General features: G+C 43.6%; 1 protein-coding gene across 4 annotated transcripts in view; it reads left to right on the top strand.

Moving 5' to 3' along the window:
• Positions 1 to 24,632, top strand: part of PTPRG (protein tyrosine phosphatase receptor type G) — a 718,534-nt gene that overhangs the window by 573,852 nt on the left and 120,050 nt on the right. For all 4 annotated transcript variants that reach the window (XM_058726333.1, XM_058726331.1, XM_058726330.1 and 1 more), the window contains one exon: positions 8,204 to 8,396. In XM_058726333.1, coding sequence (XP_058582316.1) covers positions 8,204 to 8,396 — 193 coding nt within the window. The remainder of the gene's footprint in view (positions 1 to 8,203; positions 8,397 to 24,632) is intronic.

Genomic DNA, 24,632 nt, shown 5'->3' with positions numbered 1-24,632 from the left:
TAATGGAATCACACGTTGGCTTGGTTGGCCAGCAGTCAGCATGGCTTAGGTGTTTGGTTCCACTGAACATCTACTATAAGTAATAGGCACACATCGTGCCATGACTTTGTCACCCAAACAAAATGGTGGCACTCTTCAGTGCTGGTGTAAGACTTCAAAGGAACAGGACTAGCACCTTGAGATGGTGCCTGTGTTATGCTTGTGATCATTCAGAGAACATGATCATTTGAGTGCAGTATACTAGGATGTGTTTTATTCTAGAACAGTGGCTCCCAAATGACGGTGTTTTGGCCGTTGGAAACTATCCCAGCCTTCCCTTTCCCAGGACTATTTGCTTCCAGTAGTCTAAAATACGATACTACCTATAATTTTCCCTAGTGTGAATTTTGTTTAAGTGCTTCTTAGAGGTTCTGTCAAAAAAGTAATCAATAAATAGGAAGATGTCTAGTTTGTTTGCTTTTGGATGTTTGATTTTTTTTTTTTCTAACAATAAGCTGGAGTGGATAGAAAAGGCTTATTTGCATACCTTTTTTTTTTTAACCAATGTTATCTCTGTCATAAAGAGCAGAGAAACTTTTTTGAAACAAGACCATGTTCTGGGGCACCTGGGTGGCTCAGTCAGTTAAGCATCCAATTCTTGATTTCGGCTCAGGTCATGATCTTACAGTTCATGAGTTCAAGCCCCACATTGGGCTCCGTGCTGACATGGCTGAGCCTGCTTGGGGACTCTCTCTCTCTCTCTCTCTCTCTCTCTGTGTGTGTGTGTGTCTCAAAATAAGTAAATAAACTTAAAAAAATAAAAAAGACCATGTTCCATTTCAAGCCAAACTCCCTGGGTTTCATTCCTGGCTCCATTTTTCAGCCAAATTACTGAGCTACTCAACAGCTTACTCTGTGCCACAGTTTTCATCTGTAAAATGGGGATGATAATAACATACCTACTTCATGGAGCCATTATAAAGATTACATGATGGAATCTGAGTGGAACGCCTAGACTAGTGCCTGGCACTGCGGGACATAGTAGGTGGGTTTTTTGTTGCTATTGTTAAATAATCACCAAAGCTCTGGGGCAACGTTGTCCAGTAGAAATAAAACACAAGCCACATACATTATTTAAAATTTTCTAGCAGCCATATTAAAAAATGGAAAAAGAAACTCATTGTAATATTATATTTTATTCGACCCAATATATCCAAATTATTATCATTTTAACATATGGGCCTGGCCACATTTCTGGTGGGACAGCTGCATTTGGCTACTGGCTATTAATAGCACTGACATTTACCTCAAGGCCACAACAACTAATGAATTACATAATTCAGAAAGTTTCTATTCCAACACCACATAAGGCACAGTGCATGTGAATAGAGGTTTTTTAAATGGCGGGGTGAGGTGTCATTATTAATCCCAACAGATAGTTTTCTTTGGTAATTATGGTTTAATTTGTTTCTTTCTGTAGAAGGCCTTTCTGTTATTGTCTTCATGCAAAACTATCTGTAGCTACAGGAGGGACATGTCCGTGTAGTTAGCTAGCTATTCTCGGATTTTATTTTTGTAGCCATGGTTCAGTAAGTAAAACTTTGGATGCTCCAGGCTATTGGGAATTTAATATTCCATCACTTTTGTTTAATAACGAGGCAGCAAAACAGGGCCTGCCCTGTCACCCCTCAAATGTGTTCTGACGCTAAAGTGTCTCATGACCTTAGGTGTGACATTTCAGTTCTTAATGCTTACCCTGGAGTTTATTATTATGTTTATAATGGACTCTGGCTTTGTTTCACTGCCATTATATACCCGTCCTATAAAATATTGTGCACATGAGCCTTCTACTGGTTCATAATTATATTACTTTTGATTTTCTCTCATTTTCCCCCTTCAGCTACGATGGTCCCTTCCCCACATCTCATGGATGAGAGCTCTTTTTGCACAAGAATAGCATGAATAGATTTCAACTTTCCTTTGATTTGAACCGACAGATTAAAAACTAATTATTCTCTGTAATATTTTTATAATAAAAACTAAGTTGAAATGATTTATATACACTTCCAGCCAACACATTTGCAATTCAAGGTTAAAATTGTTCTTGAAACAGCACCAGTTAAAATGCAATTACAACTCCCCAAGCAGGGATAAAAGAAAGAAATGTTTTACATGTTCACTTCAAAAGTTAAAAAGTCAATTTTACATTATAGAAATAAAAACTTTCATTTATTTTTACTAAATGATAAAGACTTCATTAGTTATATTAAAGTAAAGATAAATCCAAGTGTGTTTATTACTTGCCTCTGGAAAAGAGTAGGTGAATAAAAGCGTGGGCTTTGTGTGGTACACAGCTTCTTTTTCTTGGGTCCACCATCTTGCTCATGGTTTCCAGTTCCTTCTGTGTCGAGCCGTAGGCTGTTTCTTTCCAGAGTACAGAAAAGTGCAAATAGATTTCTGTTGCCAGTGGTGGGTGCCCTGCATGAGTGGTCTTTCAGGGTCAGCTAAAAGGAACAGTTTGGGGACTTCTATTATCACATTCAGATCTCCACTGCAATGTTACTCTTTCGGTGAATAATGCTGCATGCAGGCCTATTCTGCGTGTGACAGGAAGTGGCTGAGAGCATGACAGAGTCATATAGACCTAGGTTTCTAATCCTCACTTCCATTCTATGATCTTGGGAAAGTCATGTAAAGTCTCTAAGCCCAGTTTCCTCATCAGCCAAAAATAATAATAATGATCTGACAATACCACCAACGGAATGAGATTCCTGTGAGGATTAAAGGAAAGCACAAAGCACTCTTATCACAATGCCTTGCACGTAATAAACACTCAATAAATAGTAGCTGCTAGTGTAATGATATAATAGTGTTGTTAATAATGCTACTTTAATGATATTATTTTGTTTTTTTTTTAATTTTTAAAAATTTATTCATTTTGGGGAGAGGGCAGAGAGATGGGGACAGAGGATCCGAAGTGGCTGTGCGCTGACAGGCTGACAGCAGTGAACCCAAAGTGGGGCTCAAGCTCACGAACCATGAGATCATGACCTGAGCCGAAGTCAGATGTTCAACCGATTGAGCCACCCAGGTGCCCCTAACGTGATTATTTTAAACTAAAACAAGTTAGAAACCAAAGTAATGTTTGTAAGTTCCATGACAAAGTACCTGTCACATAATGGGTTGGATGAATGAATATACATTACAAGGGAGAAAGGAGGGAGAAGCAGAGAGAACATCTTACAGTTGTTGGAAGCATAAAATACAATCCTAGTTCCCACATTCCTCATAAAATAAGACTAATAGTAATGATAATAATACTTAGTGAATATCTACTGTATGCCAGGAATTATTCCTAACACATTATATATAGTAACTCATTTAATAGTAACAAGGACTACATGGGGTAGGTATTGATGTTATCTCTGTTGTACAAGTAAGAATACCAAAACACAGAAACATCAAATACTTTGACCAAAGGTCACCCATGTAGCAAGTAGGAATTGAAAACAGGGTTTTGAACCCAGATAGCAAGAGTAAGAGTTACGAGTTTAGGGCCCCACCATTAGAATTGGAGGCCCTAGAAAGTTTTGAACGGAGGCATGATCTTTTCTAAAAGATCGCTGTGCAGCTGTCAACCAGGTCTAGAAGGGTTGACAGTTTGTTCTGTGGCTTCCGTGTTGGGCATTGCTGCCGTGTGGTACAATCCTAGAGGACACCTTCTCATTGTAGTCTCTGTAAATAGTGTTGCTTGGATTCAAAAAGTGGACGTCCAGGTGGTGGTCAGGTTCCCCTTTATCGAGCGTGGTTACAAAGCCAGGGTAAGGGCCGAGGGACAATCTGCAGTGGATTTCTCATCCAGAGTATCACTGTTCACCTGCCAAAGTGAAAACATAGACTCCCTTTGCCAACCCAGGGATCATGGCGGTTTCCACTCAATGGCCAAACATGCCAGATACCAACAAGAGAGGCCACTGGCAACTTTCATTCAACTTAGAGGAATGACAGGGTTCTACTGAATGCTGCCAACCTACCAAAGGACATTTGATGAGTCTGCTAAGCTTGACCTCCTTTTCCTCTTTTGTGTGACTGTCCAGTGAAGCTATGATCCAGGTGACAGTATAATATCGTTCAGGTCATCAGTTCACTCCATGAACCGTCACATCCTCCCTTGGAAATCTCTGGGCAAGTTGAGGTAATGACAAGGAAGCTACCGAGCTTTTAAGCCATGGCATGTCATTAAGCTGTAAAAGCAATTTAAGCAAAAGCATTTTTGTGTTAAATTCAGAACCTGCCTCTTCTTACAGTTATATGACTAATTCTTGAGGCATCAGAAATAAACTTTGTAGGAGAACTAAATGCTAGCTGTGAAAGAGGCAAGTCTTCTAGAGAATAAACAAATCTTAGATTGCCGAGACAGTCTCCAAGGCCATCCTTTTCTGGCATCTCAGAGATTATGCTATTTCAGGACAGATGGCTGCTCTTCCAGAAGATTTCCAGTATACCTTGCTACGTATGGCAGCCCGGCCATTAAAAAAAAAAAAAAAATCACCCTGAGAGTTAAGAAATTCTTCCTTTTATTCAACTCACGTCTCTAAGGCTTTAATTTAAACCAGTTGCCTCTTTTTGGCCTTCTCTGGACATGGAGAAGAGCTGTTCAGCATCTTCCACATACAAGGGCCTTTAATCAAATTACTCCTAACTTGCCTTTTCTTCAGGCTAAACAATACCACTTCCTTTAACCTTTCCACATGGGATTTATCCTCCATCCTTTTAATCATTTTGGTTGGTCTTTCCCTCGATGGTCTCCAGAGGCTCTTTGTTAATTCCTTCCATGTAATTTTAAGTTATTTTCTCTAAGAAAAACCTGAAACTTTCTCTCACGGGTGGATGTGTTCGGTTCTGATTTGGGCAGTCCTATCAGAAGCATATACATTGCCAGGTTGGGGCAATTTGATTTCTCAATACCTCCAGTTATCTGAGTGGGTCCCATTTGGCAGAGTAAACAGTCCAATTTTCTTAATTTTTCTGGTTTTATTGCCTCTCTCTCTTCACTGTAAATAAAGAAGGAGCATCAGAAGAAAGAGTGGGAAGAGAGGCAATTCTGAACAGCCGCCACATGAGTTATTTAGAAGTTACGTGATCAGCAGAAAATGGGAATAACACCACAGTACCAGGCTACTTTTGCTTCTGGGCTCGTTGAGAGACCATCCTGACTCTATTACCTTGATGAAAAAGCAGGGAAAGTTTCATGGTTTATTATCACTTTACATTTGCAGGAGAATTGGAGGGGAGGTGGACTGATAGGTGAATCCAGGTACTTGAATGATTTCTCTTGGCTACGGTCACTATGATCATTGCTTTCTCATGCAAAGAGAGTGAATTTCAGATCAAGCGGGTCAATTTTTGTGACATTCTCTGAAGCGGTTTGAGAAGCACTGGGGTTCGTTCCAGGCCTCGAGATTACCATCCAGAAACCCAGATTGGGGAGGCCTGGCCGGCTCAGTCAGTAGAGCATGTGACTCTTGATCTCAGGGTTGTGAGTTCAAGCCACACGTTGGGCATGGAGCCTACATTAAAAAAAGGGGAAGGGGGCACAGAAAGACACCCGGTCATATTGTTCTTGTTTATTTTACACATTGGTATTGGCCACCTTCTTGTCCCCCAAAGCCTAGGACAGCCACTCAGTGCCTGCTTGGGAAGCATCTAACATCTTTCACGTTGTAATTCTGTCCTAAGAAAGCATTCTGATTTGGTATTCAGGAAGCCAAATGGGCCAGGAAGAGTTCATTCAGTGTCTCTCTTTTTCATTCCATCCCTCAGGCGTCAGTATTTTCCATGGCTGGACATTTTAGATTAACTTTATTTCTTTGGTGACAAGGATAACTTTCTGGTCCACTGAGAACACATCTCTGTTACCCATTCTCAGCTTCATTTCTCTTATATCATAAAATTGCTTTGTTTTTTTTTTAAACCCTTAAAAAAATCTTTTTAATGTTTATTTATTTATTTTCACAATTTTTTTTTTAATTTTACTTTTTATTTTTTTAAAATTTACATCCAAATTGGTTAGCATATAGTGCAACAATGCTTTCAGGAGTAGATTCCTTAATCTTCTCCCATTTAGCACCCCCCCCCAACACTCCCTCCAGTAACACTCTGTTTGCTCTCCATATTTATGAGTCTCTTGTGTTTTGTCCCCCTCCCTGTTTTTATATTATTTTTGTTTCCCTTCCCTTATGTTCATCTGTTTTGTCTCTTAAAGTCCTCATATGAGTGAAGTCATGATTTTTGTCTTTCTCTAATTTCACTTAGCATAATACCCTCCAGTTCCATCCATGTAGTTGCAAATGGCAAGATTTCATTCTTTTTGATTGCCCAGTAATACTCCATTGTATATGTATACCACATCTTCTTTATCCATTCATCGATCGATGGACATTTGGGCTCTTTCCATACTTTGGCTTTTGTTGATAGTGCTGCTATAAACATGGGGGTGCATGTGTCCCTTCGAAACAGCACAGCTGTGTCCTGTGGATAAATGCCTAGTAGTGCCATTGCTGGGTCGTAGGGTAGTTCAATTTTTAGTTTTTTGAGGAACCTCCATACTGTTTTCCAGAGTGGCTGCACCAGCTTGCATTCCCACCAACAATGCAAGAGAGATCCTCTTTCCCTGCATCCTTGCCAACATCCGTCGTTGCCTGAGTTGTTAATGTTAGCCATTCTGACAGGTGTAAGGTGGTATCTCATTGTGGTTTTGATTTGTATGTTTATTCTTATTATTTTTTTAATGTTTATTTTTGAGAGAGAGAGACAGAGACAGAGTATGAGCAGGAGAGGGGCAGAGAGAGCCAGAGACAGAGAATTGGAAGCAGGCTCCAGGCTTTGAGCTGTCACCACAGAGCCCGATGTGGGGCTTGAAGTCCCGAACCATGAGATCATGACCTGAGCCAAAGTCGGACACTCAACCAACTGAGCCACCCAGGCGCCCCAGTGTTTATTTATTTTTGAGAGAGAGAGAGAGATTGAGTGAGCAGGAGAAGGTCAGAGAGAGAGGGAGACACAGAATCAGAAGCAGGTTCCAGACTCTGAGCTGTCAGCACAGAACCTGACGTGGGGCTAGAACTCACAGACTGTGAGATGATGACCTGAGCCAAAGTCGGATGCTTAAAGGACTGAGCCAGCCAGGTACCCCTGAAATTACTTTTTTTTTTTTTAATGAACAGAAGATTGACGGCCACAGAAAATCCTTTTTGATAATGGACGTATGTTCCTGGAGTCCTGATTATTTTTTCTTTGTTTTTCCATAAAAGTGTGGCCGGTAATCTTGTCGAAAGTGTTTTTTAATAATATTAATGAAAATGATAGCAGCTAACCTTTACTATGGGCTTACTGGCTGCTAAATAATTTCCAGACATTTTAATCCTTTCCATAATTTTATAAGATAGCTACTAGTAATAGATGTCTTTTACAGATATGGAAACTTGAGTTGCAGAAACCTTTAAGAGTTTGACTATGGTTACCCATCTGGTAAATGTTGAAACTGGGCAGTTTACTTCACAAGCCTTACATCCAGCAGCTTTAAGCCTTAGCAGCTTTGCTGTGTACTCGATCTCTAGTACGTATGTAAGAAGATGCTTAGTAAGAATTCAGTCACTAGTCTTTATCGAGTCTTACGTGCCAGGAACTGTTTTAAGCACTGCACACAGATTATCTCATTTAGTCCTGGCACACACCCGATCGGGGTAGATGCTGCTATAATTATCACGACTTTATTGAGGAACACTTGAGGCTCAGAGCAGTTAGGCAACTTTCTCGGGGCCACAGAGTGGTTGAGCTGTGGAGTCAGAATTGCCATCCGGGTAGTCTGGCTCCAGAACCTGCCAGCTTCACCGTAACTTTGTGCTCCTCCCCAGAATACTAACGGTCTTGCCAGGGGGGCACAGCAGAGAGACCGGAACTCTTTTCCGAGACCCCAACTAAAAGAGTTCCGTACAGCCCTCCGGTGGGGTGTTCCACTGGTTGGCTGTCAGGACAGAAACCACAGCCAGATAAGCCTGTCGGCAGTGCCTCCAACAGGCAACCTGGGTCCTGCTGGGCTTGTCGGACTTGGCCTTGGGCAAGTCCTGGCATTTGGTGTTCTTGTCACCCCCACCCACCTTGTACACTTAGCTTTTCTCATCGTTGGTCTTGTTTTCCCTTCCCTCTCTGGTTCTCGGTTCAGCTCGAGGCTTTTTATTCCATCTTCACTACGGAGCAGCAGGACCACGTCAAGTCGGTGGAGTATCTGAGAAATAACTTCCGACCACAGCAAGGGCTGAATGACAGGGTGGTGTCCAAGTCTGCGGTCCGCGACGCCTGGAACCATGACATGACAGACTTCTTAGAAAACCCACTGGGGACAGAAGCCTCTAAAGGTATGTTTGGATTACGCGCTCTTGCCCAGAGCAAGATTCCTTATCCTAAATTACTTCGAATGAAAAGGAGTTCGGCAACAGCCAAGAGTTGGAACTCGGTATCAAGAGCATATGTTGCTCTGCGAAAAGAGACTTGTCTGGGTGATAAATAGAAGCATTTGTGGCAATAACTCCCCGGTTAAATAGCTGTATGTTCAAAACTGCCCTTTTGACTAGCAATGTGTCCGTCATTCTGTCGGTATTTTTACCTTGTAACGTCAACACTAATGGGTTAATGTCTACAGAAAGCTTTGGGGTGTCTTACTTTTTACCCGTCTGCCCGTTGAGATCAGGATATTGTCTCAATATCCTTTGACTTGCCCCCAGCACTCCACTCTACGGTGTCCTTACCCACCTCCACACCAGGCAAGACCTCCCTCCCCCTCAGGTTCTCCACCCCCACCAGACATCACGTGGCCTTTTTGAAACCATTATTTTACAGCTTGATTCCCGTATCCGATACACATGAGTTTATTGTTTTCAGGCATCTTCCTCCTTTCCATTGCTACATACTCTTGGGAACTGAAGATATATTTCTCTCCCAGGAGACGAAAAGTCTGATTCTGCCCTCATGGCTCAACCTTGGGCTCTGTGACTTGTCCTCATTGTGACTTAGAGCTCGGGAAACACTCAGAGAATAAGGCTGATCCAAGTCCCAATACTTGGGAGGGAGGAAGGAATAAGAAGGAATTTTCTTTGGGTGTGAAGAACTGCCTCTTTCCCAAGCCAGTGCTCTCCTCAGAAGTTGTGAGCTTGGGTAGTATGGGAAGGGCTGGTGTCTCTTATCAACACTGGACAGACTGTGGTATTTTTAGTGGGGTAAGTTACACGGGAATGTTTTGTTTTAAGAGTGCCCCCACCCCCAATAAGAAGGACCAGTTTACTGGCATATGACCTTTGTAGGCACAAAGGGGGAATTTGTAGGGGGAATGCGATTATATTCCACAAATAACCGCATTGATGTGCACTTTGATGATAAGAATGAGCCCATTTTCCCGGCTCATATGTCTGAAAAGGAGCTAAAAGAAGAGGAAAGGGAGCTTAAGAATGTGATCATTTCCTTCCTGTCTGTGTGATTTTGTCTGAGGATGGTGAGAGAAGCTAGTGTGTGGCCAGATCCATCAAGAAACGCTTGAGATTCAAGTAATTTGGAGCCGACACTTTGTCAAGGGCACCGTTTGTCGGCTGGGAACAATGGGAGGGTTAGGAAGCATGCAAACCTGTAAAACGTCTTAGGTTGGCTGGCATAGCAGCCCACACTTGGGCTCATTTTGTTTTTTAACCAAGCTAAAAATAAAATGACCAAACTCAAAAGCTTTCTCCCAAGAGAACTTGCTTGGGAAAAGAAGAATCTCTTTGGGATTTTGTGAGACGTGAATGCCGAGGATGTTGTAGGGGATGACGAATTTATATCACAAGTGAATACAAGGTCTGGTAGCTACAATTGCTGGGGTTATGACAGTTACAAAGTTTTTGCTAAAAAAACAGGCTGGAGGGCACCTGGGTGGCTCAGTTGGTTAAGCCTCGGACTTCAGCTCAGGTCATGATCTCACAGCTTGTGGGTTCAAGTTCTGTGTTGGGCCCTGTGCTGACAACTCAGAGCCTGGAGCCTGGTTTGGGTTTGTTTTCTCTCTCTCTCTCTCTCTCTCTCTCTCTCTCTCTCAAAAATAAATAAACATTAAAAAAATTTTTTTAAATGAGCTGAGTTAAACGATGTATCACCTGTGCAGAGCAAATGCATGGCCCTTAATACCCAAAAAAGTTAGAGAAGATCATGGTTTCTGTCACATTAAATTGTCAAAGGGAGCAAGAGCTTCTCTGAAATGGACTTTCTCTGAATTTGAGCAGAGCCATGGACCCATCCTTAAATCAGGGAATCAGTTTTTCATTCTACAAGGCTTTGTTGCAATTATCCTAGGGTCTATTGCTTACTCCTAAAATGTGTGACTATTAAAATGTTTTTTGATTCCTGTGGAGGCAGAGAAAGATGTAGGTATAGTCCTATTTGTTTTTTCGACATGTTATTGGAGTGTAACATACAGAAAAGTGCACACATAACACATACACAGCCTGATGCATGTTCACAAACCGAATACACTAGAATAGCAACACCCAGGTCAGGATGCTAACACCAACAGCTTCCCAGGAACATCTCCATCTCCTTGCTAGTAACTGTCCATTCCCAAGGGTAACCAAGACCATGAATTAACTTTGCCTGTTGTTCAGTTTCATAGCAATAGAATTATCTATTCTGTCCTTTTCTGTGTCTTGCTTTTTTTTTTTTTTTTTTTTTTTTTGCTCTGCAGTGGTTTTGAGGGTCATCTGTGCTGTGCCCTGTAGTTGTGGTTTGTTCTTAACTGCAGAATTTCACTGTGAGACTCCACCTGAATTTATTCATCCACTTTAGTATCCCTGAGTATGTGGATTGTTTCCACAGTTTGATGATGATGAAAATTCTCGACCATGCCTTTTGATCAGCATACAGACATATCTCTCTTCGGTATGAACCTGGGGGTAGAATGGAGGCAGCCTGGCATACACATACGTGTTCGGATTCGGTTACGTACCGCTACACGGGGTCCCGGAGTGACTATATGTACTATGTTCCGCTTCTGGTTGCAGTCTGTCAGGGTTTCCTGGGTTTTTTTATGGGGTAATGTACATGCCATAAAATCCAGCGGCTATAAGTGTACAATTCAATAATTTTTACTAAATGTATAGCTACAGTTATGTAGCTATGTAATCCAGTTTTTTTTTTTTTTTTTTTTTTTTTCAACGTTTTTTATTTTTATTTTTGGGACAGAGAGAGACAGAGCATGAACGGGGGAGGGGCAGAGAGAGAGGGAGACACAGAATCGGAAACAGGCTCCAGGCTCCGAGCCATCAGCCCAGAGCCTGACGTGGGGCTCGAACTCACGGACCGCGAGATCGTGACCTGGCTGAAGTCGGACGCTTAACCGACTGCGCCACCCAGGCGCCCCTGTAATCCAGTTTTAGAACATTTTCATCACCCCAAAAAGTTCCTTCACAACCCTTTGCAGTCACTTCTTTCTCCTATCCCCAACTTGAAGCAACCTCTCTCTGATCTGCTTTTATCATTCACTTGCTTGACATTAGGATTTTAAAATTTATCCATGTTATAGCATGTGTCATGGGCTCATTCCTTTTTATCACTCAGTAACAATAAAACCTATTTGTTTTTTTTGTTTTTAGTAACAGCTTTATTGAGATTTAATTTACGTATTATATTCGGGGGGGGGTTGTTGTTTTGTTTTATTTTTTTTAAATCTTTATTTGTTTTTGAGACAGGGAGAGACAGAGCATGAGTGGGAAAGGGGCAGAGAGAGAGGGAGACACAGAATCCGAAGCAGGCTCTGGGCTCTGAGCTGTCAGCACAGAGCCCGACGTGGGGCTCAAACTCATGAAGCATGAGGTCATGACCTGAGCCGACTGAGGCCGACTGAGCCACCCAGGCACCCCTAACATTCATTTTTTTAAAGTGTGCACTTCACATAAAAGCTGAGCCTGAGTGGCTCAAGTCAGTTAAGCTTCTGACTCTTGATTTCTGCTCAGGTCATGATCTTATGGTTCATGAGTTTAAGCCCCCCGTTGGGCTCCGTGCTGACAGCGCTGTGCCTGCTTGGAATTCTTCCTTCTCTCTCTGCCCTTCTCCCACTTGCACATGCGTTGTCTGTCTCTCACACACACTCTCTCTCTCTTTCTCAAAATAAATGAACTTAAAAAAAAATTAAAGTGTGCCCTTCATTGGTTTTTAGTATATTCACATAGTTGTGCAGTCGTCACTACTATCTACTTCCAGAACATTATTATCACCCCCCAAAAGAAACTCCATACCCAGTAGCAGTCACTCCTTCTTCCCTTTCTTTCTCCTGCCCCTCCCGCTTTCCCAGCACATGCAACCACTGATGTGCTTTCTGTCTCTATGGATTTGCCTGTTCTAAATATTTCATACAAACGCAATCATATAATATATGGTTTTTTGTCTCGGGCTTCTTTTGAATGTTTTTTTTTAAATTTTTTTAACGTTTATTTTTGAGAGACAGAGACAGAGCATGAGTAAGGGAAGAGCAGAGAGAGAGGAAGACACAGAATCTGAAGCAGGCTCCAGGCTCTGAGCTGTCAGCACAAAGCCTGATGCAGGGCTCTTACTCGCGAACTGTGAGATCATGACCTGAGCCGAAGTCAGACACTTAACCGACTAAACCACCCAGGCGCCCCTATCTCAGGCTTCTTTTAGCATAATAGTTCAGCTTACTATTTTCCAGGTTCATCCATGGTGGAATATGTATCAGAATTTTCCATTTTATGGCCAAATAATACATCATTATACGGATATACCACATTTTGTTTACCTGCTGATCAGTTGATAGATGTTTGAATTTTTTTCTACTTTTTGGCCGTTGTCGGTAATGCTGCTGTGCACATTCATGTTCAGGTTCTTGTGTGGACGTGTGTTTTCAGTTATCTTGGGTATATACCCTGGAGTAGGTAACGGAGTCATATGGTAACTCCAGTTTTCAAGTTTGGAGGAACTGCGAACCGATTTTCCAAATCCAGTGCACCAGTTTGCATTCCCATCCGCAGTGTATGGGATTTCTGCACATCCTCACCAACAGGTGCTATGTGTCTTTTTTTACATTAGCCATCCCAGTGGATGTGAGGTAGTGTTGATTTGCATTTCCCCAGTGACTATTGACGTCCCTGTTTGTTTTTAAATGCACATTTCATGGAATCGTAGTCTACATAACCAAATGCTCCTCCTTTTTTGTCCCCAAGAAAATTCACCTAATTCCATGGACTATGGGCCGAAAGCCAGGCACAAATACTGGCCATCAGTAGGCAGCCTAGAGGACTTAGATTGACCTTAGACCTTTGACATGTATGCAGTAAAGAGTCCCAGTACACAGGCAGAGTCCCTTTCTCTTCTCTAGTCTTCTGCAAAAAAGATTCAAAAAGAGACGGATGGTGTTCTGTAATCTTCTGGTAATTAAAAAAATAAATAAATAAAGCCTGTCTGATTGGCATTCTCTATCTAATCACTATTGGAAACTTCCAATGCCTAAGAGAGCTACAGTGTTGATTACGGAGCTGTGCGTTTATTGTGCTGTTATTACAGAAGAAGGGAAAATAAATTAATTACAGAAGGGAAGGGTCAGTAAGCTTTCTTTGTTAAGGACCGGATAGAGGCCATTTACTCAGCTCTGCCTCTCTGGCGTGAAGGCACCCATGGACAATATGCAAATGAATGGGTGTAGAAAATGTCTTCCCAAAACATCTTGTTCACGAGAATAGGCAGCAGGCCAGATTTTTTTAAAATTTTTTTTAATGTTTATTTATTTTTGAGAGACAGAGAGACAGAGTGTGAGTAGGAGAGGGGCAGAGAGGGACATACAGAATCGGAAGCGGGCTCCCGGCTCTGAACTGTCAGCACAGAGCCTGACACGGTACTTGAACTCACGAACCATGAGATCACGACCTGAGCCAAAGTCAGATGCTTAACTGACTGAGCCACTCAGGCATCCCGGCAGCAGACCAGATTTACCAACTGGTGCTCTAGAGGATGGCTCAAACTAAGGTGGAAAAACTCACTCACAGGCTTAGTTTGACGTAAATATTTTCTGTCTTAAAGATGGCTGTGACCATGATCGTGAGGCATTGGTTGGTTCTATTTTCCCATTCCACTGCGAGACCTTAGGGCCAATTAGATATTTATTGACTCAGTGACCAACCACTTACCAAGTCACCTTAACACCTGGTCATCTTTCACGGCCACGATGTAAGAGAACCTTAGTGAACTGATTATAGCCCTGTACCTCCCTCATTCCCCTGGCTGTGATCATTACCTGGTGTTCATTGAGCAGCACCGTGAGGAGTGCCTGAGTTAATGCGTCCCCATCATGCCCTGCTGTCAGGATGATTGGACATACTGGAACAGAGAAAACAGAATCAAGCTTTTCAGTGCCAGCACTAGACGCATGGCCATGTACAACACCAAAGGAAAGGAGGAAAAGTCATCTCAATATTGTATTGTTGCTGAAGAAAGACTTATAATGGATGTCATCCATAAAAAATATAAAGCTTTAAGTTCCAGTAAATGGAAACAATATTTAGGCTTGGTGGATTGTTCAAGGGACATCCAATTCTCCACTCTGCCCTTTGTCGGTAAATAACTTGGACGGACTTTAGGATTTAATGGGCTGTCATTTCAGTTATTCTGCAGCACATCCCAGACACATGGAAGAACATTCGGTGATTAAGTGCTGAATACTATCTATTGTGAAGACTTTTGGAACAGTGAACGGAGGAAAAATAACTTTCCTTCCAACAACATGAAACATATGGTTTATTAATTTAACGAAACCTGTTCAAACCACAGTGGAATCAAAACCACTTGATCTGATAATTTGATTTGATGGCTTAATTAAAGTGACACTGCCTAATGTAATAAAAGCAAAGGAAATGGTGAGGGCACTGGACTGCCTGTGTGCCCTCCAGTCTCCTGAGCTGATGCCATGTTTTTAGAAGAATGGTCTTTGCTTCTGCTGATGGAGGGATCTCTTTTTTAGCTACATTTTCAATGGTAAAGATTGCTTCCTGTTTTGGTCAAAAGCAGTTTTTAAGAACATATATGACTGTGTGAGAATGTCTCAGTAAGTAGCCTATTTTAAATCCGAATACGTTGAGAAAGAGCATCACATTACCCACCCAAATTAGCAAACAAAGAAGTAAAGCCATGATTGCTCTTAAAAAGTTTGACATTGAAAATTGTGGGGTTTTTTGCTATTTGGGGAGAAAATATTAATATTGTTCTATTTTCAGTTTAATCATTTCTACATACCAAATTAATGAGCTTGAATTACTTTATCTTATTAAAAGACTCTCTGACACAGGCATTAAATTCCTTTGTACGCAGCTGTCCTCCCAGAAACTGTTCCAAAAAGTTATCTTGTTACTTCCAGAAATTTCCAGCGCAGAAAAGTGCTAAGAAAAACACGTTTTTAACACTTTAAAAAATGGAGTGTTTTTAACCTCCTTCTTTTAAAAATAACTATCATTAACCATTACTTTTTAACCTGAGAAGTGATTAAAAAAGTAGGGCTGTTTTTAGGATTCTCCAGCATCCGAGGTTCTCATACTTTTGAAGGTCATGCCCATGCTGTCTCAGACATTTTTACATGCTTGGGCATCCCATGATGACTGTCACTTTATGTAAATATGTAAAGGGTTGGTACCAGTTGCCTTTGATTGGTTGACATGAAGTTGATGTTCATAGCCATTTAATGTAGCATTGACTACTTTTGCTTAGTAGCCAGTGAATTTCTTTCCATATGTTAGCCGTCTTCATTCCACCTTTGGGGAGCTTGTTGACTCTAGAAGCCAAGTGCCAGAAGCACCTGTGGTCAAGCAGGCTATGTGGGTTTCTTTTAATGTTCATTTATTATTTATTTTGAGAGAGAGCACGTGCACACTCATGTGTGTGCATGAGCAGAAGAGGGGCAGAAAGAGAGGGAGAGAGAAAATCCCAAGCAGACTCTATGCTGTCAGCACAGAGCCCGACACAGGGCTTGAACCCACAAAACCTTGAGATCATGACCTGAGCCGAAATCAAGAGTCAGGCGCTTAACCCAACGAGCCCCCCAACTGCCCCAATATGTGGGGGGTTTTTATGTGCCAAATGTTAGGCTGGCTTCTTCCGTTCATATGTTGTTTTAATCCTGAAAACAGTCTCGGCCACTTTTTATTTCACTTTTCATTTATCAAATATTCGTTGATCATGTACAATGAACAAGTTCTAGGCACTAGAAATAAGGGTAACAAGGGAGAAGAGTCCCTCATCATGGAGCTTATGTTTTAATGTGGAGAGAGAAATAAACAAGTCAGCTGACAATGACAAAGCTTCAGTGTTCTGAGGATCAAATTAGGTAGTATTCTAAGAGTAGTAGAGTGTGGGGAGGCAGTGGGGATGAGATCTTCCCTGGGTAGGACACAAGGTGATAAGGAGCCAGCCCTGCAAAATTCTCAGAGGGAAAGGTCATTTGTGAAGGCTCTGAGGCATGGGAACCAGCATGGAGAGATGGGCAAGGGTCAAGTCTGGAAAAGACTTCTCTTGGTATTCTTATGGCAGTGGGAAGCCTTTGGAGAGTTTGAAGAAGGGCTGTGGAATGATCTGAACAGGTTTTTAAGCCTGTCTCTCTGCTATGTGAAAAATGGTTGCAGAAGGCTTAGGATATAACTTGTAAGACCAAGAGGTGACGAGTAGACATATTCCCTGCAGGGTAACCGTGGTTGCATGATGGTGATCCTGGTAGAGGTAGAAGTGATCCATTGGGAATGGATTTTGGAGTAGAGCCTCTGAGATTTACTAGTCGTTAGGATGGAGATTGGGTGGGGGTGAGCAAAAAAGAGAAACACACCCTTGTGTGTTTTAACACATGTGAGGGTTCTGAGACTCAGAGCAAGGAAGCATCCAGAGCCTCTCAGCCAGGAAGTGGGAGAGCTGAGATGCGAACCAGGATTTTCATATGTCCAAATGCAGCAGTCTTTTCCGCGAGGGATTTCCAGCTTCAAAATGAATCTACAAGCAGTGGCCTCTTTGTTTTAAATGTCATGAGGTGGCTTGAAAACAGTGTATTACTCCCTCTCTGAACAAAAGAGCTTCAAAAATAAACATTCTTGTGGGGATTGGGTATTCTTCCTAAACATCGGGTTTATCATCCTAAAAGAAATCACCGGGCTCTGTCTGTATCTGCTTTGCTTGTTTTGGTGGGTTTTCTTTGGTGTTTAGGGCATAGGCTACTGAGGCTTTGATCACAGGGTTATTCCCTGGGTGGGTCAGTACACCCGCTTGATCTGGATGCTGGGGCCTCCTAGGCTGAGGGTGTTGTGCATCCTTGGATCAACAGAGCCTGACACAGTACCTAGGACATAGTGGGTGGATAGTCGTCTTTCGCTCATGACAGGAATGAATGAATGAATGAATGAATGAATGAATGAATGAATGAGACAATATAAAGCGATGGGTAAAAGTGTAGATTTTGGAGTTCAGCAAACCAGGACTCAAAACCATTTACTCTTGTGCATGCTTGCTCAAGTTAATACCCAAGTCTTGGCTTCTTCTTCTGTAAAATAGAAACAATAATCATAACCCCCTCCTTGGCTTTGACCTTTAAAATGAAATAATTTATTTTTTTTTTCCAACGTTTTTTTTTTATTTATTTTTGGGACAGAGAGAGACAGAGCATGAACGGGGGAGGGGCAGAGAGAGATGGAGACACAGAATCGGAAACAGGCTCCAGGCTCCGAGCCATCAGCCCAGAGACTGATGCAGGGCTCGAACTCACGGACCGCGAGATCGTGACCTGGCTGAAGTCGGATGCTTAACCGACTGCGCCACCCAGGCGCCCCTAAAATGAAATAATTTAGGGAACAAAGAGTATAGAGCCTGCAGTGGAAGGTTCTCTGCAAATAATTATACTTTCTTGTCTGTAGGTCAGCAGTGGCTTTGGATGCTCAGGACAAACTATTATATGTGACATGATCACCGGAGAACACATTTCAAAATAAGGGGACCAGGCTCTCTTCCTGGTACAAATGTAAACCCAGGCTGCCGGAATGTCTTCACACCTTTCCAGTGAAATCCACAATCCTTACACGGTGCCCGTCCAGGCCCCCTCCCCAGCCCCATCTTGCACTTTATTTCCCTTGGTGTCTTGCATATCAGTTCACCCCCACACCCAGTCCCAACAGCCTGTACCCTTTGCCTCACCTCTGTACCTAATCCACCCCTCCTCAGCCTCCATAGCCCAGCTCTAGGGTACCTTCCCCATGGAAGTTTCCTGACTGCCTTGGTCCAGCTGCTTGTAACAGGGTGTCAGTCCCTTTCTCTTTCACACTTATCTCAGTTGGAGTTTTACATTTAGTTGTATGTTTCACCTCCTAATGTCTAGCTCTTTTTATTTCTTTTTTGCTAGAGAGGGTGCAGTGCTCACTGTTGGCTCCTTAATCAGTATTTAACTAGATGGGTGAATGGATGGAAGATTGGATGGGAGGGGGGTGGGAGAATGGATGAATGGGTGGATGGATGGGAGGAAGGGTGGGAGGATGGATGAATGAATGGGAGGATGGATGAATGGGATGGGAGGGAGAGTGGATGGATGCAAGAATGGATGGGAAGGAGGGTAGGAGGATGGATGGATGGATGGATGGATGGGAAGGAGGGAAGGATGATTAAATGGACTAAGCTAATCCATACATGCCAGGTGGCCAGGAATTAAAGGATTCTTACCACAAGGGTTGGTACAGTTGGGGCATTTATGATCTAGGCCAGGCTAGGTCCTCTAATAGGAGGAGCATTGCTAGACATTGACATTTGATGTAGGATTACACACCACCCCCCCCCACAGGCCCTGAAATCAGAGAGGCCCCTCAGATTTGGGAAGCCATCTCCTGCTTTGACCATAAACTATTTGGATGGAAGTGTTCATCTCAACAAAACATGGACAGAGGGCTTTCCTCTCCGTCCCAAGAAACAAGCACTCTACCCACACCTAAAAGCAGAGAACGGTGGCACTTAACATGGCAGGCACTTGTGTCAAGATGCTTCCAGGCACAACTGCTGTTATGGCTTGAGAGCTAGTGAGCGGATACTGGTAACAGACACCAGGGGCTGTTTGTCGTTTTCACACTTTATAAATATTACCTAATTACTTAATCCTCTCTGTTTCCAGGCAGATAGGCATAGTTTGATCTTAAAGGCCAACTTAGCAACCCTCCTACAGCTTCAGCTTTTCTTTGCTCTCTAGAAAAATCTTCCCTGACATTGTGTTTATTTGTGTGGACACTGTGGAGCTTGTGAACAGTAATCTGGAAATTAATAAAGGCCACCAGCATCCTTCCTCCCAGAGCGACAAGCTTCCCCTTTCTGTCGCTAACTAGCATTCACAGCCCGTGAAGCATGAGGCTCCGAGGTGTTTGCGAGCATCTCCGTGGAGTCACAGAAGGAATGTAGTGGGGAGACAGACTTTCTTCCCCATCCTTCCCACTGACTATTCCACAAACAAACATGCGTTAGTTGAGGCTGCTTCTTCTCAGGTACAAGGGACGTGGGCAGAACCCTTGGATTTCTCAGGGTGTAAGAAACCTCTCACCTCACCAGTCCCTGGGGCCTGATAATGGAAGATACCTGTAAAGGCACAGTAGTGAGAGTCTTCCTGTGGAGGCGTCTTTTTCTGTTACTTTCCTGGCATAGCCAGTGGTCCTTCTGGCTGTGGGCTTTACTCCTGGGCCCTCTCTTGACTGGCTTTGTGATTCCAAAGCAATGGTCTGAGCAGTTGTAATGAGCGTCTTGGCTGTGCCATTTCAAATCTGTGTCTGTGATGAAAACGTGCTACCTACACATCTGACACTAAATGTTAATAGGTATCATCAAGTGTGTGGAGCCCTGTGGTTTCTATGCTTATGGGCTGGCGTCAGCAAAGCCTTCTCAGTAAGGAGTGTACCGATCTCTTAAAACTGTTGGTTCCCGCAACCAGCTAGAAGCCCGGTCTCCTCAGGGCATGTGGATCCTTACGCCAAGGGCAGCCAAGAGACCGGGTAGCTTAGTCCTTCCTGTGTGTTGAAGAGGTCATTTCCCCCTGGGGTGCTACCTGTTCATAGCCTGGTCTCTCTCTCCTTGCAAGTGGCAGGCTCCCTGTTCTCCTCTTGGGTCCTCTTGGCCAGGCCCACCAGTGGCTGCTTGAGGCCAGTGCCCAGGTCTGGGAGCCCCTGGTGCCATCCCACAGAGGACCGTCCTAACCACATGGCCAGTTGGTGCAGATGCCACATCTGGGGTTTGAAATGAGGTGGAGCTCATGCCCTGAGCCAGAACTGAGCTCAGAGAAACAGATGCCAAGGAAGAGTCAGAGATTTAAAGCGTTGGAAATCAACGAGGCCATAACAGCATTTCAGTGATAGGAAGTAGGAGGCCAGGCCAGAGAAAACCCAGCTCCAATAATTTTGTTCCCCCTAGAGCTGCACGCTGGTAATCTGGTGCAGACCTCCATCGGGAGCCCAGGACTAGAGCAGGGCAGAGGGAGAAGCGAGAGTTAAGTGGTACTGTGTGGAAAGGATGCTGTGCTCAATTCAAGTGGGACAGGTCCACTTTGCCCTTTTGGCAGGAAATCACAGCGTCTTACACTTGAAAGGGAGGGAAGTACCTGGAGTCTGGTCTCCCACCCAGTGTCTGAGAAGCTGCTGTTGTCAAGTGGAGCTGGGAATATGCATCATTCTGAACTTTGCCACCTCCCTTAGCGCCAAGCTGAACAATGCTTTTTCCTGCATAGGACATGGACACCTCCCATGGCCTTTAAACTCTCAGAGGAAGAGGGATATCACATAGGAAAAAAGACTCCGAGGAGGTGGGAGAGGTCGGGAACAGCATAATATGGGAAAGTCAAAACTGTGTGCTTGGAGGACTGGAGAATTGAATTTCTCCTTCTGCCTTCCGGAACACTGGCTGCTGCCATTGTATTTTGAGTGTGTGGCTCTGTTACATGCACAGCAGAGACAAGCTGATGGGATAAGAATGCTTGCGAATTTGCTGTCTTCCACGGTAGTTCTGCCTAATACTCAGTTGGTGGCTGAGAAACTGACTTGCATACCAGGGCTCGTTCATGGGAACAGAGGGGATGCCATTGGGTGGTGTGGAAAAGAATTCCACAGATACAATAGAAAAATTTGTTCTCCCTCCTGCTTAGGAGAAACCCAGTTCTCTACCTCCTGTGTGTGTGTGTGTGTGTGTGTGTGTGCGCGCGCGTGCCTCTTACTTTTACACAGAATACCTTACTTTGGGCACTTCTGGTCACCAAATGTGGGGTGGCTTTTCCCTAATCAGTCAATTCTGCGACACCAGCTAGATGTCCTACAAACTTAACTCGGTTCTGATGCTGTCTACCTGGAGATATACTGTCAGATCCCACAGATTAAGGGCTCAGTCCCAAAAGATGTACACACCCCGCTTCAGATGCCAGTCACAAGTAGTAGATCCCCAGGTTACCCACAGCTTCTGTCCAACTTGGCTTCAAATCACAGGTTCCTACTACCCCCTCTTTGGTTTGATTGATTTGCTAGAGTGCCTCACTAGGGGAAACACATAATTATGCTTACCAATTTATGAAAGCATGTGGTAAAGGATACAGATGAGCAGCCAGATGAAGAGATACATAGGGTGAGGCCTGGGAGGGTCCCCAGTGGAGGAGTTTCTATCCCAGTGGAGTTAGGAGCATGTTATCAGTTAGATGTTTACAAGAGTATCAGGAGCCCTCTGTCAGGGATGAGGTCAGAAACAAACGTTAGAACAAGAGATCCTCTCAGTGCTCTTACCACTTGGAAAGTTGCAAGGGTTTTAGGAGCTCTGTGTCAGGAACCAGGGGTAGAGACGGATGGACATGTTTTCTGTTATCTCGCAACAGGTTACTGTTTGCTTTAGTTAAGACACCATAGAATGTCGGGGCTACTGTGCCCCAGAGTCTCTCACCTCATAAGAAAGTGGCCATCCAGCAAAGTCTGGCCTCTAGTGAGACCCACCCAGGGGTGAACTCTGGCTCCAACACTACTAGCTTTGAGACCTGGTCTTGGACCATTTTCCTCATCCCCTACTTGCCAGCCATACTAGTTTTCTTTCCAATTTTCCAACTGCAGGGCCTTTGCATAAGCTGTGTTTATTTTTTTCTGTTTGACGTATCTATGCCTCCTTCCTTCCTGTTCACTTTATAAACCCTACTCTTGTTCAGATTTCAGTCCAAACATCACTCTTCTCAGTAAATCTTTGCTAACCCATCCCCCAAACCTGGGTCAGGGTCCCTTATTAAATCTTTGTACAAAATAATATTTTTGTAATTACATTTAACCTGTGAATGCCGTGGACCCCTTCAGCCATCTGGTGAATCCCATAGACTTCTTCTCATATTGATGGTTTTTAGATGCATAAAATAAAGTAAAATAGATTACCAAGGAAGCCAATTATCCTCAGATATTATCAGAAAAAATTTAATTATAATATAGTAATTTATCTGCTTCTTGATGAAGGCATTAAATTATAAAATCTAGCAGCAGGTCTAATAACCATTGTAATTTTGAAATAATAATGAGCATGAGGAAGATTTGAGATATTGGCAACAACTGTAATCTAGTAGAAATAGATCTGTGATTTCTATTGGTGATGTCCCCCAGGACCTGCTAATTACTACTACTACTATACTTTGTTACCAGCATTTGAAATGGAAGGAAATGCTAAATTTTGGATAGAGATCAGTGAAAATAAAAGTATATTTTTTCCCATCCAAGTTCACAGATTTCTGTGCATTCTATCTAGAGCCACTAAGAAGCCCTAAATTAAGAACTCTCTTTTAGGGGGATTAAGTGGTTGATGTGTTTCTCCCTCTGGGATGTAATCTCCAGGAGGTCAAGGACCATGTCCACTTGTGTTCACCTCTATCCTTAGTTCCTGGTCAGTGTCCTGGTACATAATAGGTGCTCAGTAAATATTTAACAGTAGCGATTTCTTATAGCACACTTTCTATACATCAGTCAGCACGTGCTTGTGCATTTCCTGCACTTACCCAAAAGCTTCACCATGTGTTACCCAAGACTATACAGCTGGTCTGTCTAGAACCAAAGCAGTCTGCCTCCAAAGTGAAAAAGTGAATGGATGACCATTTTGGATCTCTGATTCTAAAACAGGGGTAACATGGGGCACCTGGGTGGCTCAGTCGGTTGAGCATCTGACTTCGGCCCAGGTCATGATCTCACAGCTCGTGAGTTCGAGCCCCCTGTCGGGCTCTGTGTTAACAAGCACAGAGCCTGGAGCCTGCTTCAGATTCTGTGTCTCCCTCTCTCTCTGCCCCTCCCCTGCTCATGCTGTGTCTCTCTCTCTCTCGCACACACAAATAAATAAACAGAAAATAAAACCAAACAGGGGTGTAACGATGGAGCCAGGGGCCCCATAGAATTACAGAGAGGATTTCATGACATGGTTTGTGAAATACACTAACTCAGCCCAGCGCCAGGCTCATCAGATAGGACTTGTTATACTGCAATGGCAGTACCGAAACGCACAGAGTAAAGACCCTGGTGGTGGACACCTTGCACCACCCCACATAGTTCCAGCATCCCCATGATGGTTTGGGGGACCACAAATGTAGGCTGCATTTCTGATAGGGAGAGTGGTGATTGGGCTCCATCCATCCATTCATCCATTCTCAAAGGAGTTGGAAGCTGCTCTGGAACTTGTCAAGAGACCCTACACTCTCATGTGTCATTGAGAACAAGGAGGGGAGGGGAGGGGGAGTGGAGGAGGAAGTCACATCCCTGAGGCTGCAGTAGCCACGGGTCGTGCCTGTGTGCGACCGGTTTCACCTTTTAAGCCTTGAATAGCCCTCCTGACTTTTTACTACCATCTCGTAGAAGAGAGAGCCAATGTGGGAGGTGTCTGTGGATAGGACATACATGACCTTCCCGTCGCTCACCCACTCTGGTTTGGAATCAGACAGACTGGGTTCCAGTTCTCAACCCTCCTCCCTCTCTGTGGCGTTGGCCCATCCTGGTGACTTGGTGTCTCTGGACCCCGTGTCCTCATTCATCTTTAATGGGGAGAATAATTGAACCCACCTCTTGGATTCAGTTACGCATGCATGGGTTATCAAGATGAAGGCATGGAGCCTGGCCCTCGCATGTGCTTGGCAGCCGGCAGCTCCAAATAGACATTATTCGGATGCCATAAAACCCAAAAATGCCAGAGCTAGGGCTCTGCTTTAATTTCATCCTTCCCGGTTCTGCCACTTTGGCCAAACAGTTTCTCATTCATAAGCCCTTGGTGAGGGCGGGGGAGGTGACACCCCCAGAGCACCAAGATACTGGGTTTGAAGTCCTACATAGCCTGCTTTGGGGGCTTGTGTTTACCTAAACCTCTTTGATTCAACCCTTCAAAAAGAAAACTCCTTCCCTGAGGCCATTTCTTTGGAAATTTCCCCTAAAGGACTCCATATTCAAGGGTTCTTGAGCTGGGCTGGGGCGATAAAGAAATGACAGGCGCTTAAGCTGTCAGAGGCGAGGCTCCATGGCTCTGTGCCACTTGAGTGAGTCCCTTCTGCTCAAGAGGACATCGTACTACTGTCCGTTCTCCCTGCCTGGCAGGTCCCT

Source organism: Neofelis nebulosa, chromosome 4 (assembly GCF_028018385.1).
Source record: "Neofelis nebulosa isolate mNeoNeb1 chromosome 4, mNeoNeb1.pri, whole genome shotgun sequence".
NCBI classification, from domain to species: domain Eukaryota; kingdom Metazoa; phylum Chordata; class Mammalia; order Carnivora; family Felidae; genus Neofelis; species Neofelis nebulosa.
Note: the sequence above shows the minus strand (reverse complement) of the source record. Positions and strands in the feature narration are given on the sequence as shown.